Below are 17,060 nucleotides of genomic sequence, written 5' to 3'. Positions count from 1 at the left end.
TGCAGATGCAAATCTTGTGATAATGATTAACAAATAAAATCCAAAATACAGGCATATTAATATAAACGTTAAACATTGGTTTCTATGTTGATTTCCATACCAATTCACTCCTTTATAAAACTTTGCTTTGAAATGTGTTGGTGACAAAAATGTGGACCAGGTGTTATTATTTTCTAGTTATTTTGACTCAAAAATAATTTTTGTTGCATGAAATGACAGCGGTGTCGCCTTTACATTGGTATCATGTGACATCATATTGTTTACTTTCCAAAGAAACGGTTTATTAGTGCACGTAGACTAAATTAATAGACATATTGTGTCTATATATATATGTGTCTATATATGTATGTGTCTATATATATGTGTCTTTATATATGTGTCTATATATGTATGTGTCTATATATATATGTGTCTATATCTATCTATCTATCTATCTATCTATCTATCTATCTATCTATCTATCTATCTATCTATCTATATCTATATCTATATCTATATATATCTATATATATATATCTATATATATATATCTATATCTCTCTCTCTCTCTCTCTCTCTCTCTCTCTCTATATATATATATATATATATATATATATATATATATATATATATATATATATATATATATATATATATATATATATATATATATATATATATATATATATGGCCACACACACACCCACACCGCAGGTGCAGTTTATGATCCAAATAGGGTATTTTATTTTTGAAACCCCACCCATTTTTCCAGACGCCGGATTTGTGTTAGCGCCCCCATATGTAGGACGACTTCTATTCTCTGGATTAACTTGTTTGCTAGAGCCCACTATCTGCAAGAGGCGCCATATTGTCACCCCTGAAGAGCCAAGGTAATAATGCTAACCCCGTTTGAAAAGTGTGTGTGTGTGTGTCTATATATATATATATATATATATATATATATATATATATATATATATATATATGAGAGAGAGAGACACACACACACAATTTATACTTTACGCCTTCCTTACGGAATTGGCACAGATTAAACTTTGAATTTAGCCACATTTTCGGCACATTTTCCATTAGAACACATTATGATGTAGCTGGCTAGGCTAAGGTAAAAAACTAACAACCACGAAAGCTGTGCATTGAATCTTTTTCCTCAAACCGGGGGTTAGCAAGCAGTTATTCGTAGATAACTAGCTAGCATTCAAGCTAGTAGCTATAGCAACATGCACACCAGTAGCTGGATAAAGTATTCTAGCTTGGTTAACGCTGATTCTTTGTTCATATCCTACGAACTCAGTAATGTAGCAAATTGTGTACAGAGCTAAGTATAATCATGTATATTAATGGGAAATTTAAGTCTTTTAAGACTACTTGTTTGCTCAAAGCAGAGTTGTACTCTCGTCACTTGTTGGCACTCTTAACTAGCGGTTAGTTAACTAAGCTAGCTAAGCTAATGTTGGCAAGCCAGCCACCCAGGTATATAAACACGACATATAACTGAATGTCCTAATTCTTTTTGACTACACACTTTGAATTTCTGTTTTAAAAACAAATATTCCGATGAATATTTTTTTCCATCTGTGGTTCTAGCTAGCTAGTTACCTATGTAGGGTTACCATTTCCCCCGTTAGCTAGCATAGTGAATAAGCAGCTAGCTAGTAATGCTCATTTAATACTGCTGGCTAACTATCCAACCTAGATGCCAAGTTCTACTCTCCAATCGATATTACCGTGAGAAACATGGTACCTACATTGGAAAATTGTTTTCACTAAAGCACAATTAAGAAACAAGCTAGCTTCATGTGCTTTCTATTTAATTTCCGTAGCTACCAGTTGTATTTTCTACAAGATATTTAAAACTCAAGTCTTTAACAGATAGTCATTGGTCAAATAATAAGTAGGTTATCTGACTTGTGTATCACTAACAGAACAGTGTGAAACAGTACTGTTTGTGACTAACTAGAATGCAGATGTGCTAAACCTGCAATTTAAAAGCCAGTCTAACCCTTACAGTGAAGGAGGAAAGTGTCTAATACATAGATGAGTAGTATGTAATGGGACATCTGAGTTTTATGCTTTCAGAAGGCAAAAGAAAGCCCTAGCTCAGTGAAAGGCCCTCTGGTGAGTGTCTGTGCAAGAACCGGCTCAGCTGCCTCTTAGTCATGTAATATTTCCATGTTTTTTTGATCCATTCATTGAGGAATAAAATCCGGATAGCTTTGACAATAACTAAACTATTTTCACTTTGCTTCTGGTCAGAATGACAGTCATTAATGGAGTATGCTTACTGGCCATAGTTAGCTAACCAGTCAAATTGTAGATCTTTCCTGCATAAAAGCTTTTTAGGTTTCAGTTGTCTTAGCAGACATGCTGCTGGTTGTCAACATCTTGGCTGACTGGCAGTGTGATGTTCACCAGTGCTCCGACTAATAGCATTGTAACAATATGAATCATAGTTCTTACTGGTTCCAGTGATGAGTAAGCTAAACCAGTAAGCTAAACTCTTAAGTGTTTAACTACAGGAGAAGGGATGGAATTTAGCTAGCGGTTTACAAAGGTTTTCAGCACACAAATAAATTACGCAGGCTCTAATTATATCTACTCTTATCCCCAATAGTAGTGCATAGTTATAACATGTTTTAGTACATAACATTCACCAGGTCCCAAATGGTTAGCACCATTTCTTCCTGAACCAACTATTACAATTTTGCATAAAATTATGAATTTATTATTGCATTATCATTCTGCAGCCAAGTTAAACAAACGTGATTTGTTACTAGGCTACAGAAACCTGGTGGTTGATTTTAGGCACTGCTTTTGTGAAGGGCCAAATAGACTTGTGTGTGATCTTGACAAATTCAAGCAAGCCAGGTGGGCACTGTTCTTACTTGTAAATCGTTTTCCATAGCTGTACTTAATGCCATTTCTCATTCAGTTTTAATTAACTCTAAACCGTTGTTGGGCAAAATGATACTGTCTGCACAGTTACTAAAGTGACATCTGGGATGTGCCGAAAGCTATTATGAAGTGGAAATGGCGAAGCTGCTTATCTTCTGGATCGCATCTCCAGTAATATTAACAATAGTAGCCTAATATGAAGAATTAAGAAATATCCTACTGAAAGGGTTGTAGGCATTAGGCAGCCTTCACAGTTTTGTCCACACAGGCATGAATGCAGTCTTCCATACGTCTCAAATGGGAGTTATTCATAATAACAAAAGGTATTTTCCTTCGGCTTATGTAGAACCAGATTCTGTTGACAAGATTCTGTCTAGTGTCCCCTCAGGATTTTGGATAAATTGATGGGTTTGAATGGCACTTTTCATACACAGTGACAATTCAGAGTGCTTCATAGAAGAATAATAAAGCTTATTATATCCTGATATCTATCACCTTTGGAAGGTTTTTGCCAAAAAGAAAATGTTACAAAAATAATTTATTATAATTAGGATAAATATAGTTGATTTAAATAGGAAACTAAAGTTAAAGAAATAAAATGAAAAATTAGACATTTTTAATTTAAAAAATGATTAATAACAGATATATATAAAATCAAATTGGAGCATTCAGAAAAAAAATAGAATAAAGATGGAATAAACTAAGAATTAAAATAAATAATAGTGCACTGTAGTACTTAAAAGCTGGAAATGAAGTCTTAACCTTAAAGTTTCATTGTCATTCCTCTAAATATGTAGTATACACTAGTGGTGAAATACAGCAGTACATCAGCACAGTGTACAGGGATTTATAAGTACAGTTGGACCAACACAACAGTGGATACAAAATACATAAAATAAACAGGACAGGGCCACACAAGTCAAAACAACATATGTACATTCTGCTGGCTCTGTTGTGTCTCCTTTGAGCTAAATTGAACACAGATGCCCTGCTGTTCTTTTATTATGTAGATGACTAAAGTTTAGCTACATCTTATTTGGTGGAACTGGAAGTATTGTGGCTGTATAAGGGGTGTGTGGTCTTCATTATTGTAGTGGCTATATTGAGATTATCTTATTACCTATTGTCTTATTACTAATTTTCTTGTTTGCTTTCAACACATGGATGCCACCACAATTAAAAGTGATCTTTTACATTTTAAACACTTCTGTTTTATGTACAACTTGCATTTGCGCTCTGTCATCTCACCTGTAACGTTATGTGTTCCCTGTAAATAATTCTGAAAGACCTTTCAGAACTGGGTATCTACCCCACCAGCTGCCACTGCTCTCATGTCATCCACTTCATTATTTTTTTGATGTCCACATAGCATGTGATCTTGGGTTCAGTTGTACTACTGCACTACTACTGTTCAGCCTCCAAGACTGTTGGAAGTGGAGACCCAAGAATGCCTGGAATGACTCATCTGACCCGTATTTGTAGCGAACCACAAGTGTCTATTGTTTCTGGAATTGCACTCTTGAGGACGTTAGCATTACTGTTTTCCTATTTTTGATGGTTTGGTTGACATCCTCTTTGTCGGTAACAGTTATTTTTGTGTTCATGTTCACTGCTGTATTGTATTGTTCTATTTTATTGTTACTTTAAATCAAATAGAACCATTTTGAGCAGAAGGCAGACACAAATATTGCTTAGACCAGTAAATTATATAATTTCCAATTACTTGCAATCTCAGAAAAAAATCTGTAAATCTCAGTGTCATCTGTCCCAGATCTTGGTATCATTGTGATAGAAGGTGCAAAATGATATCAATGGTTTGGGTATGTTTTCCCCCCCTTAAAATGTTCTTTATTTGCTAAGAGAAATGTTCATTTTAAATGCTTAGAGAAAGTCTTGAGTCGCTAATGTTACCTTTAGTTTATTCTAAAAGAATCTCATCTTGTCAGCTATCAACAAGGTCAACTGAATTGATCAATTTTTCATCATCTTGGGCCTGAATTGCCCCATTGCTTGGGCTAGGCACACTGTTGCCGTTACTGGAACTCTGTGTTTTCAAACAAACATTCTAATGCAGTTAAGTATCAGAAGAAATGGCACCGCACCAGTGTTCTGATTTTGCGGATCATCTTTGCCTGAATTTCAAGGAGCTCCACTAAAGATACTGGGGCCAGTATGGTCCTCTGTGTGCTAGAAGGGGCCCGACAAAGTCTTCAAACCTGGTAACCCGAGAGGAGCGGGAACTCCATATTCAGGCTGGTGTGAATGTGGTGTGGAGTGTATATTGTGCCACACCCTACTTATTATACTACTGTAAATATGTCAAATATTGATCATTTTAGTTTTTATCAACTAAAAGTCATAAAGTTTTATAAAGACGCTTGTAGCAAGTATTTGTGATTGAGGCTTAAACAAAGGTAAGATGAATGGGTCTGGTTCTGAGAACCAATGGAGTGTGTTTGGGCTCGTTTGGGTAGGTCTGCCAGCAGTAGATAAGTGGAACTTCACCTCTGTGGACTAGTCTGCTTCGCTCTGCTTGCACTTAAATTAAAACTTTACCCCATCTGGGCTGAGTTTCAGTGCCTTGGTCCAATTAAGTAATGAAGAGGCTGTGAGATGGTCTTGGACCTTTAAAGACACACACACACACACACACACACACCCCCGTGTCCTCTCAGCATAACACAATGCATCGTGCCTGACTCGATTCAGCATGGGGTGGTTCTTTTTTGTTCTTAACTTTGGTCCCCCTCTTCTCTTTCTCACAGGCCTGAAATTAACCACACACCCCAGTCATGTCCGGCCCAGTCACCTGCCGGTCCCGGGTTTACCCAGATGTCAACACACAGAGACCTCGGGAGTATTGGGACTATGAGTCTCATGTTGTGGAGTGGGGGTGAGCATTGGGGGCTCATTTTGTGGTGACATGGGTGCAGTACAGTAGGGTCGAAAGAGTTGCTCAAGACTTGCTCCATCATTCATTCCAGTAACTATTGTTATGGATACATTCATTTGTGTTCCATTTAAGAAGGCACAGAGACAGTGGTCACTATGGTGATTTTAAATTGGACCCTCTGCTTATTGGCTGTTTTTAGAATGACATGTAGTTTATAAGTCATTCATTGCTGTCTTTTTTGAAAGTATGGCTTTGAATAACAGCATGTTCATCTTTTTTTTAGGAATCAGGATGACTACCAGCTTGTGCGAAAATTAGGTCGTGGCAAATACAGTGAAGTGTTTGAAGCCATCAACATTACAAACAATGAGAAAGTAGTTGTCAAAATACTTAAGGTGAGAATATTAGACTGCCTGGCTATCCATATGTTTACTTGTGAGTGACAAATTTAGTTTTTTGTCAGATTGTCAAATTTGTGAAATGGATGGAGGGATTGTGAGATGTTGGTAGGATGAATGTTTGTATGGATGGAGGGATTAGTGAGACATCCTGGTAGGATGGATGTTTGTGAATGGATGGAGGTATTAGTGTGATATTTCTGTTTTTAGCATGGATGTTTGCATGGATGAATGCATGTAGTGATTAGTGAGCCATCTATTGGTAGTATGGATGTTTGTGTGGATGGATGGATTCGTGAGATGTATGTTGGTAGGATGGATGTTTGCGTGAATGAATGGAGGGATTTTTTTGAGAGCTCCAATACAGGGTGTTGCCATAGGAAGTCTTGAAGTAAAACTGGTATTTAATTTCTGTTTATTGGAACACAACCTTTCTGAATAAAAGACTAGACCTCCCGCTTTACCTGCCTTCCAAACTCTCATTTTCTGAGTCACCAGTGAGCACCTTTGCCAGATAAGCTTGTTTGTATTATGGACTGTAACATTAAAAAAATTGTAACTGAATCCCTTTGGCTGGATTCCAAATGAACAGGGGCGACTAATGAATTCCTCTTTCTCCACTCAGCTTAACATGGCTCCAGATTGATTCGATAACATTCTGTGAGCTGAGGGGTTTCTTTCATGCTATGTGATAAATGCTTCTGAAGATTAGCCGTATGCTGTCTTAATGTGGCCAGGATTTTATATTGAGCTTCCCCTTACTGGAGACAGGATGGGCGACAGCAACATGCACACACACTGCAGGAGCGATCAGATAACACTGCTAATGTCACTTTGGGTGGCTTTGTTTCCGAATTCGCTGGAATTGGAAATATTTTTAAACTTGGTGTCTGCGTCTTTTTCTGTCCACAGCCAGTAAAGAAGAAGAAAATCAAACGAGAAATAAAAATCTTAGAGAACCTGAGAGGCGGTCCAAACATCATCACACTTCTAGACATCGTTAAGGATCCAGTGGTCAGTAGTGGAGTTTTCCGTTAACTAACAAACACAATTTTGTTTTGTGTCTAGAAACTACATAGCTATTCAGGATTTAGTAATACAAAAAAGGTTAGATGACCTAGTCTTTCAGATATTTTACCAACTTTTGTTAGTGTTCCTGAAAACCATGGCACGTCTTATATATGGATGTAAAGTGAGTCTTTGTGGATTATATATGGATTGCTGTTTTACTGAGAATATCTGACCAGTTTCTCTCTTTCCACTCAGTCTCGAACACCTGCACTGGTTTTTGAACATGTTAATAACACAGACTTCAAGGTGAAATTCATTGTCCTGCTCCCTCATGTAAAACATAAAGCCATGACTACATTGCGCATCTGCTATGTTATGAGAAATTAGCTTTCCATTTATTTTATTACAGCAATTGTATCAAACACTATCAGATTACGACATCCGATTCTACATGTATGAGATCTTAAAGGTAAGTTCTTGGTAGTAATTATACATTAACATGAACATTAGACAACAAATATCTGATTGGTGATACTGTACGGACTTCAGCACCCTATTGATTTCCAATTATTCTAAAATGCTGCAATACTAAAAAAAAAAACAGTTAATGTGGGTTTATAGCTCTAACAAGCTAACAAGATTGCTTTCCAAAAAAAAGGTGAATATGTTGTAAAGGTCTTAGCCTAAGGTTAGTGTAATTTAACCAGGGGATTAATGACTGCAGTGGCACTGGGAAGCCCCTTCTTGCCATTTAGGGAGGTGACCTGTGCTTTGCAGGTTTGACTTCTTTTCCAGACTGACAGAACCGCAGCCTAAGTGGCAGTCTTAAACCCAGTGCAGCATTCCAAATGCTTTCTGTGTTTAAAATTGCACCCCAAAGTGATATGAAGATTGAGTAAAATGTCTCACGGTCAGCTTCCACAAATCCAACATTTGGAATTGTTGCTTCAGGTCATATTGGTAATTGTATTTAGATATTTACCTTGACAGTCACTCTGAAATAAGTTAAATATGACTGGATTATGAGTCTGGTGGTGAACACTTCCACAGCCAATATTCCCCTAGTGTAGCAGAAGCTGTTTATACTTTGACTGGTGTCCTTCAGACTACCATCTGCATGGCAGTAGTATCAGTGTCTACATGCAGTGTTTACATGTCATTGTTAAATAGCAGGGAATGAGGTTACGGTGCTGCTATCTTACAAGGTGTGCTGCTGCATTTTTGGGTAACCAGGCCCAGCTTTTTTAAAAAAGAACTAAGAGCGAACAAGGTGGGGAGTGGGGCCTCTAGTAAATCAGAATGATCTTTGACTGTGCTTTGTGCACTGTGACCAATCAAAGGCATTCCAAACAAATGTTTTGTGTTGATTTTGGTGAATCATGGCATTCATATGATCCAACAAATCATAATTTAATCATTTGAGTCAGTCTAATGTGGGTCAAGAAAGTCATAAATGTGTTAAATATTTGGCAAGGCATATCCAAATGTCATAATCCCATAACAATATAAAATGTTTTCCAAATCACGTAGCTTTACTTTACACAGGTCCATACCCAGTTCTGTTGTTTCATTGAGAATTTAGGCTTGTTAAGCAGATGGAACTGGGCAAGGTTTTCCTAAACCCAGAGCTGGCAAGGCCATAGTGCTGCTCTATAATCATCCATGTGTTTTTTAATATACTGGGGTCGGAAGGTCAAAAACAACCCTCCATTGCCTCTGAATTACCAGCTCATGCAGGACTAGCAGCGAAGCAGGGTTTAACAGGGCTCAGGCCCGTGTCCTGTACTGAGGCGATGTGTTTACACATTTCTGAGCGTGTGCAGAGCAGAGGTCATTTGCTCCCTCCTTCTCCCTGACTCACCTGACTACAGATGCTGAAACCAACCCAGCCATCCCATATCATTTACTCTGGACACAGCCTCACACACACAAAGGAATGGCTTGTTGGGGGTGGCACAGACTACTAAACAGAGAAGCATGCCAGACAGAAACTCTGCGTACTTACATTTTTTTGCCCTAATTTCATGTGGATTAGTAAATTACTGATATTTGGTGCCTTCATGAGAATTTGTTCATGGATTAGTGGGATTATAATTTACAGTCATAATTAAAATGGTATGACTGTCCTGTGTGGAACTTTTATGAACGGTTTTATTAGTGTGTTTCCTTGTTACTGGGGAGATTTCCTTGTTATGGATGAGGTTGCCTTGTTACGAGTGAGGTTTGTACACCAGGTCTTGGTGCAGTGCAGGTGTGGTAGGACGTGTCAATAAATCGCACTCATGTAGTGGGCCATGGCACCCCTGCTTTTCTTTTTCTATCTTTCCTTCTTTCCATCTTTCTCTTATTTTCTTTAGTCCTTTCCTTGTGTCTACCCCCCCCCCCCATCTTTCTCTCCCTGTTTTTAAAATTTATTTTTTCACTTTCTGAATTCTCCAGAGAAGGTCATTTTAGTGACGGGTAGTTTAGTGTGTTCTTTCTTTGATGATCAAAATTGTTTACCCTTAGTCATGTTTGTCTTAAACAAATTCCCAAGTAATTGATCCAACTGATGCTTCTTTCCTTAGGCCTTGGACTATTGCCACAGTATGGGAATTATGCACAGAGACGTCAAACCACACAACGTCATGATCGACCACGAGCACAGAAAGGTTCTCCCCTCACTGGTTACGGAACTGAGTCACATCATACACTGAGCTCCTCCATTCTAACCAGAACCAGGCGCTCTTGTTTCTCAGCCTTCCCTCACTGCATGCAGTAAATATGCCTGCCAGCTCAACGATGGCCAACATAGACTAGCAGGAGTCAAGTGCAGAAGGCAGAAGGCCCTGTACGTTACGTCTACCAGATGCACTAAATAGTTGTACCCTCCACTGTTTAGGGTTTGGGGGTTAATGCTTGTGACTGCTGTTGTGCCCTTGTGCTTGGCATGAGTGCTCAGGCTGAGGTATGAGAGCTCCTCCCACCCTCCCTCCTTCACACTGATTGTACTCTGATGAAGTAGTCAGTTATTAATGTATCCTTCTATCCTTCAATCATGTAGGAAATACTTTGAATACGAAGAAAAATCATCATTATTGAAGTTACCCCGATTCAATTTAGAGTTGCTGTTGGCTCTTGTTGTATTTGATTGCCCAGCCCTGGTCCCCTCCATACACAACAGCTGAACTGAACACTGCTCTAGTCTCACAGATGTTGGCGGTTGTTTTGTAATGTTCAGTATTTCTTGATGGCTTCACCTGACTGAGTCTTCATTTCTCAGCTTCGTCTGATAGACTGGGGCTTGGCTGAGTTCTACCACCCAAGTCAGGAGTACAACGTAAGGGTGGCATCACGCTACTTCAAAGGTCCCGAGCTACTGGTGGACTACCAGGTTAGTGAGCATGTGTTCGCAGGGAGTTGGTTTATGGACAATTAAAATGCGTGTGTATAGAGTGTGGTCTTCTCTTCTGCATGTGCAGAAGTTTGAATTTGCTGTGTGGGACAGTATGGAGGTAAAGTTACTTCATAAAAGAGGGTGGGGTTGATGTGAAATGTCACAGCTGCAGTGTATGTCCAAGGGCTATCAATAGCAGAGCATGTGTAAAAGTTGTACCTACTGTTTTGCTGTTGTAGAAGGTGCATCTACAGCCAGTAGGTCTTGTAGGTATATTAGTGGCCTTGGTTGGTGGCCCATAAGTGTGACCTGAAGAAGTATATAAGCACTGTGGGACAGGGGAGGGTGGTGCCATGCAGGCATTGCAGAGCTGTGTCTCTCCCCCCATGAGCAGACTCCTAAGATGTATGGAACACCAAATGATACCATGATACCAAACCTCTTACCAAACCTCTACTAAACTTTGTCTAAGAGAGTATATGGGTGGATATGCTACTGTAATTTTAAAATGGCTTGACCACTGAACCATGTCATCCAGGCAGATGTGGAGAAGTGTGTTCCTAGTGATTTGGAGTCACCAGAACATTTTGCCATGTTTTAGTATAGATAGTAGCATGTTGTAGTTGCATTAAATAAACTCCAAGATTAGAATGGAAACAGGAACTGTGTTTACACATTTACAGTATATTTATCAGGGTCATTTATCAGGGGTCTTTTGGGGGAAAAACATGTCTCAACTTAGCTACCATGATAATAAAACTGACTGTGTGCCAAACCTGTATGTAACTTTATGTAACTTTATATGTAAAAATTATATATGTAATTATAATAATGTTGTTGTTGTTATTATTATTATTATTATTATTATTATGATTATTATTCTCTTTTGTTGTGTCTTACAGATGTATGACTACAGTTTAGACATGTGGAGTTTAGGCTGCATGCTGGCCAGTATGCTCTTTAGAAAAGAGCCCTTCTTCCACGGACATGACAACTATGATCAGGTGAGTGGCCCACTAGAAATTAACATCAAATCTATTGCACATTTATTGTTTTTGGGGATTAGCTATAGAGTTGCAGGAAATTGTTTATTTTAATAGTTGATTACTCTGAGTATGTTGTCATGTGACTGGTAAGTCAGTTTATCATTAGCTTTTTCACTAGCAGTTCAGATACACAGTGCTGTAATTGGGCTGTTTTCTGATAGTTTTCTTCTTAACATCAGCAGTATTATGTTTCCTGGCTGAACTGAGTTATGCAGAGCTCATAAGAATTTACGTCTGCTGCAAGAGTAGCCTTAGTACAATGAGTCAAAACCATGCTGGTCTGCTACTTTGTATGTGAACCTAAATGAATGATCATGAACTCTCATGGTTTTGGGGAAAAAACAAGTTTATATTTGTATTGTATTGGTTTAAGAGTATTGGTATTAATTTCAAAATTTACATTAATGTTAAAATTGTTTGAAATGACTATTGCTTTCCATGGTGGACATGCAATTTGTAGGTTATTATTTGACACATTACCTATAAAATTATTTTTCCAGGGCAAATTGTTTTGAATTTGAAATTGGCTGAAGTTATCTAAAAATTGCTATTATATAGTAATGGAATTTGAAAGTAAATTATTTGAAAAAGATTGATTCTTCCATGCATCAAGCATAATTTCAAATCCAGCTGGCTTGTGCTGCTTACAAAATGTCAGGGGTTCCTGGTTCAGATGAGTACTGTCATTACAGCTTGTCCGGATCGCCAAAGTGCTGGGCACGGAAGACTTGTATGACTACATCGACAAGTACAACATGGAGCTTGATCCACGGTTCAATGACATTTTGGGCAGGTATGTACAACCTAAACACTGGGAGTCTTGTTTAAGATGATTTTGATCTCCTAACCAATATCTTGTATATCCTTGATTTTGGTGTGTGTGTGATATTTTGTGTGTGCTACATTTATCTTAAACACATAAAAAGACCTTAAATAGCTGAATAAATCCAAGTTACAGTTCACATAAACACACCACGGATAACTGATTTTAGAGTTCGAACCATTTTTTAAAATCCATGTATAATGCAGCAAATGCTGCACAGGGTTCTTGTGTGAACATGTTTAACACTATTCCATGTTGTGCTGTTAGCAGCTCAATGGCCATCTCTGAAATGGGCACAGTTTCCCACTGCTGTGTGCACTGTGACAGTTTATTCTGTTTTTGTTGATGTTTAGCTCATATTTTATGTTTCAGCTCTTCAGATTTCCTTTTGAATATGACTGGGGTTAAAAGTTCAGGAGATTTTTCCTTGTCTCTTTCCTTTGCACTGCCTTGCTCTGCAGGCATTCCCGGAAGAGGTGGGAGAGGTTTGTGCACAGTGAGAACCAGCACCTAGTCAGTACTGAAGCCCTGGACTTCCTGGACAAACTCCTGCGCTATGACCACCAAGCCCGACTCACAGCCCGAGAGGCAATGGAGCACCCATACTTCTGTAAGCTCACTCTTGCTGCTTGTTCTAGGATGTGCCAGTGTAGACATATGTGTGAGCATGCACGTGTAGGCATTGGTGCTGATGCATGCATGTCAGAGCACATGTGTCTGTTTTTGCAGTGCATGCAGGCATTTGCTAAATATGTCTCTTTATAAATTGACAATACGCAAGTTGGTTTAACCACATCTGTTTAACATAGCAAACAAATGTTCAAACAAACACATTTTTATCAGTCTCATTTAAGTAAACTGCAGTCTAGAATGTTTCTAATAAACTAATAATAATACTTAACAGTAGATATTTTACTGGTAAACTAGATTGTTACTAAATACAGTAAAGTTAGTTTGCCTCATTCTGCATCCAGTTGTTCTAAACCCATTTGGTTAGTGCCCAATTATGTAGATATGACCAGATTGGAAAAAATGCTAATAATAGCTACTGTTGTGCTATGGATCTTCCAGGAGCTTAAGAAATGTAGTAGTATAACTAACTCTGTGCTGTGATGTCTGAATATGGCTGAATTGTTTTGTTTGTGCACATTCATCATATTCATGGTCAAATTAACAGAAGGCTTAAGACTGTTCTTAAAACAGCGTTGTGCATCAGCTTTTGTTTTGAGAGCTTCAGAGGCAGTAAAAGCAACACTGACTCTGCTTTTCCTTCTTCAGATCCCATAGTAAAAGATCAGGCCAGGGTGGGCCCTGCATCAGGGCTGTGTACCGGCCCCTCTCCTGTCAGCACATCCAGCATGATGACAGGTAGAATCCGCACTTGCCCATATGAACCTGTACCCACACAAGCCCATTCAAATCTGCACACACCCATATGCACCCCTACTTTCCTGCACACGTCCTTACCAACCCACACATGCGCATGAACATGCACGCACCCACACATGCACATACGAACCCGCATGCAAAAACCCACACACATGAACATGAACACACCCACACATGCACATATGAACATGCCCGTATATGAACCTGCATGCACCCACACACATCCCTGTACGAACCTGCACAATTCCAGACACCTGTACAAACCTGTACGAACCCATACATATTGATTCATCTTGTATATTTTTATTGAACCAATTATCATGAACCACATTATTTAAAGAACCTGATGTCACTGGCCATTTTATAGTGTACACCTACCTTAATGGTACATTTTATGAATGTACAAGCACAGAGTGTAACTCAAATCTGATGGAATGCTAAATCTGCTCGTGTCCGTTCTCTTCCAGGAACTATCACATCCATGCAGCTGCCGCAGACCCTGACCAGCATGGCTGGCTCTCCCGTCATCTCGTCTCCCGGGGCGCTGGTGGCGCAGGTTCCCGCGGCGACGGCCCGTGTGCAGCCCTGACTGCAGCTCTCCTGCCACACTCCTCTGCTGGCCTCATTTTTTACAATGCGCATCATGAACTGAAGAGAGACTAAGTTAGGTTCCTTCCCCCCGACCCCATTTTTCTGTTTTGTTTTGGGGTTTTTATTTTTTGTTGGTTTTGATTTGTTTTTTTTGTCCCCCCTCCCCCCCCCCTTCAGTAATTATATACTGAGTTTTGGGCACTCTTCAGATAACGGTAAACGTGGTCTCTGTGTCTGGCTAAAAATGTAGCCACATCCTTTTTTGATGGTGTCTAGAGAAGCAACTACACTGTAGAAATTAAGGGAAACAAAGGATAATAAAATGTATTTTATATGTCCCTAATATTGCTTTTATTCCTTGATGTTGATATGATTTGCTTTGCTCCATCTTCAGTAACCAGTTTGAAAGTTTTTTCTTTCTTATGAAATTCAGATTCAGTTTAATAAACATAAAATGTTACCAAACAAAACTGTATTCTTAAACAAAATAGAACCGTCAGAACATTTGTCACTGTAGAGTCTGGGTATAGTTAGCCAGAGAACACACATTTAAAAAGTGACACTGACGAGGAGGAAAATAACTGCTTGCTTTTACTCTATATCTCCACTAGATGGCATCCAGTGTCAGCTCTGCATCTTCACATCCTGTTCCCTACATTGATGTGGATACACTAGTAAACCCCTGCCAAAATGATTAGACTTGCTTATTAGACTTGCTCATTGGGGTAGAATCAAGCTCAGAATCGGTGTCTTGTGGAAGAGGTAAAACCCTGGGTAATGGCTTTTTTTTTTATTGCAAGATCCACTTCAATCCAGTGAGCTGGACCATAGTTTGTCAAGCCTTGTATCTTGCCTGGTGAAAATGCGTGCTGAGTGTTAAGGTGGCGGTGGGAGCTCAGTGGTTAATGTGAGCCACTAGTGATTTTAGAAGGTTTATGGTTCAAGCCCCACCACTGCCAAGATGCTGCTGCAGAGCAAGGCCCTTAACCCTCATTTCTGAGTTGTATTCAGTCATAATTGTAAGTTGCTTTGGATAAAAGTGTCAGCTTGTTCCAAGGTTAGGATGTAAGGTTAAGGTCCATTATTAAGACCTCAGATCTGGGACTTGTCCCTCTAGACTAAGAGGAGGCACTAAAATGAGTGCCATCTGTACACAGAGGACAAAACATATAGGCAGAATGCATTTTTGATTTGCTTAGCTTGTAAATAACAGAAATTGCCTGTTATTTTATAAATATTAATTAATTTGGCGTATTATTAAAACCCCCACAAATTCTTGGTGTCACAATCCTGTTGAAACAGAATCACTAAAGTTATTCTCATTACAAGTACTGGTCACTTCTAATGGGTATCTATTGCAAAATTGCATTGGTGTACTCATAGCTCTGTTAATTCCACGATTGTGCTTATGTCCAGTATTAATATATAGGCTATGACTTTATATATATATAAAAAAAAAGGAACTCTTGTAATTCTGCTACCATCTAGTGGTGACTGCTAAAAATTGGAAAAGCTTGAAAAACATGTGGCATGCCCAATTTTCTAGAGGTCCTAGTCTTGTCCCAATGGTGTGCATGTGCCCGAAACCCATCGCACAAGCGAATGTCCATTAAGGGCAACAGAGAAGTAATTGGCTGGGGTAGAGGTGTGGCGGGCTACAGCATGGGACATCAGGGGGTGGTGGGATTAGCCATGGCAGCTGAGATGGGTTGAGGCTCAGTAACATGACATGAGGGTAGGTGTACCTCGGCAGAAAGAGAATATATTGTTAGGCATGTCCAGGTACGAGGGTGTGCAAATTTAAGGAACTATCATGTGCAATGATGGACTCTAGCAGATCTAGCTATGGCAGCATAGCTAAAAGGATAGAACCAGAAGAAAACACAAGCATGAGGGCACCCTGGAACATTAGCACTCAACAAACTTGAATGACATAAAAGAGGTGAAGTGACGATCATAACATCCCAGTTTACTATAATTCTCAATGCCCATGGACCCCGAGATCTACACCTTTACCCAAGATGGGAAGTACTTAATAAAAATGCCTGACTGTACAGATACATTTTCAGCCTAGCCTTAAATATTAAGACTGTGTCTGAGTCTCAATCATTTACAAGAAGGTTATTCCATAGTGTGGGAGCTTTATAGGAAAAAGCTCTGCCCCCTGCAGTAGATTTTCCTATTACTGGTATTAATAAAGAGCTTTCACCTTTTGATCTAAGCAGACGTGGCAGATCATAATGCAATAAGAGTTCTCTAAGTTACTGTGGAGCAAGACCATTCAATGGTTTGTAGGTCATTAGAATTACTTTATAATCAATATGAAATTTTACTGGGAGCCAACAACTTCAGCTCTGTTCAGCACAGTTCAGTGCAAACCATAATTTACATCTATGGCATTTAGCAGACACTCTTATCTAGAACAACTTTGTTTTTTGCTCATAAAAGTAACTTTGCTAATACAAATAGACTAGGTGTAACGCGTTTCGGCCCGAGTGCCGTAGGGCGAGGGGCAGGACGCACATTTATTACATAAATGACAGCGCACTCACACGTATTACAAACGATAAACATGAAACGATTGACGTTAAACAAACTCGATATACAAGGATACATCTAACAAACACGTTACATTCAGACA

The 17,060-nt window shown here is 39.0% G+C and overlaps 1 protein-coding gene across 1 annotated transcript; it reads left to right on the top strand.

The window, feature by feature from the left end:
* The first annotated feature begins 770 nt into the window (after nucleotides 1-770).
* On the top strand, nucleotides 771-14,762 carry zgc:86598 (STKc_CK2_alpha domain-containing protein). The gene is made up of 13 exons (XM_027028033.2): nucleotides 771-869; nucleotides 5,658-5,785; nucleotides 6,069-6,180; nucleotides 7,096-7,197; nucleotides 7,450-7,500; nucleotides 7,604-7,663; nucleotides 9,762-9,845; nucleotides 10,457-10,567; nucleotides 11,473-11,574; nucleotides 12,309-12,409; nucleotides 12,901-13,049; nucleotides 13,718-13,807; nucleotides 14,296-14,762. Exons 2-13 carry the CDS (start codon nucleotides 5,685-5,687, stop codon nucleotides 14,415-14,417), a joined length of 1,185 nt encoding a protein of 394 aa, XP_026883834.2. The 5' UTR covers nucleotides 771-869; nucleotides 5,658-5,684; the 3' UTR covers nucleotides 14,418-14,762.
* The last annotated feature ends 2,298 nt before the right edge of the window (nucleotides 14,763-17,060 follow it).

Source organism: Electrophorus electricus, chromosome 8 (genome assembly GCF_013358815.1).
Source record: "Electrophorus electricus isolate fEleEle1 chromosome 8, fEleEle1.pri, whole genome shotgun sequence".
Lineage (NCBI taxonomy): Eukaryota > Metazoa > Chordata > Actinopteri > Gymnotiformes > Gymnotidae > Electrophorus > Electrophorus electricus.
Note: the sequence above shows the minus strand (reverse complement) of the source record. Positions and strands in the feature narration are given on the sequence as shown.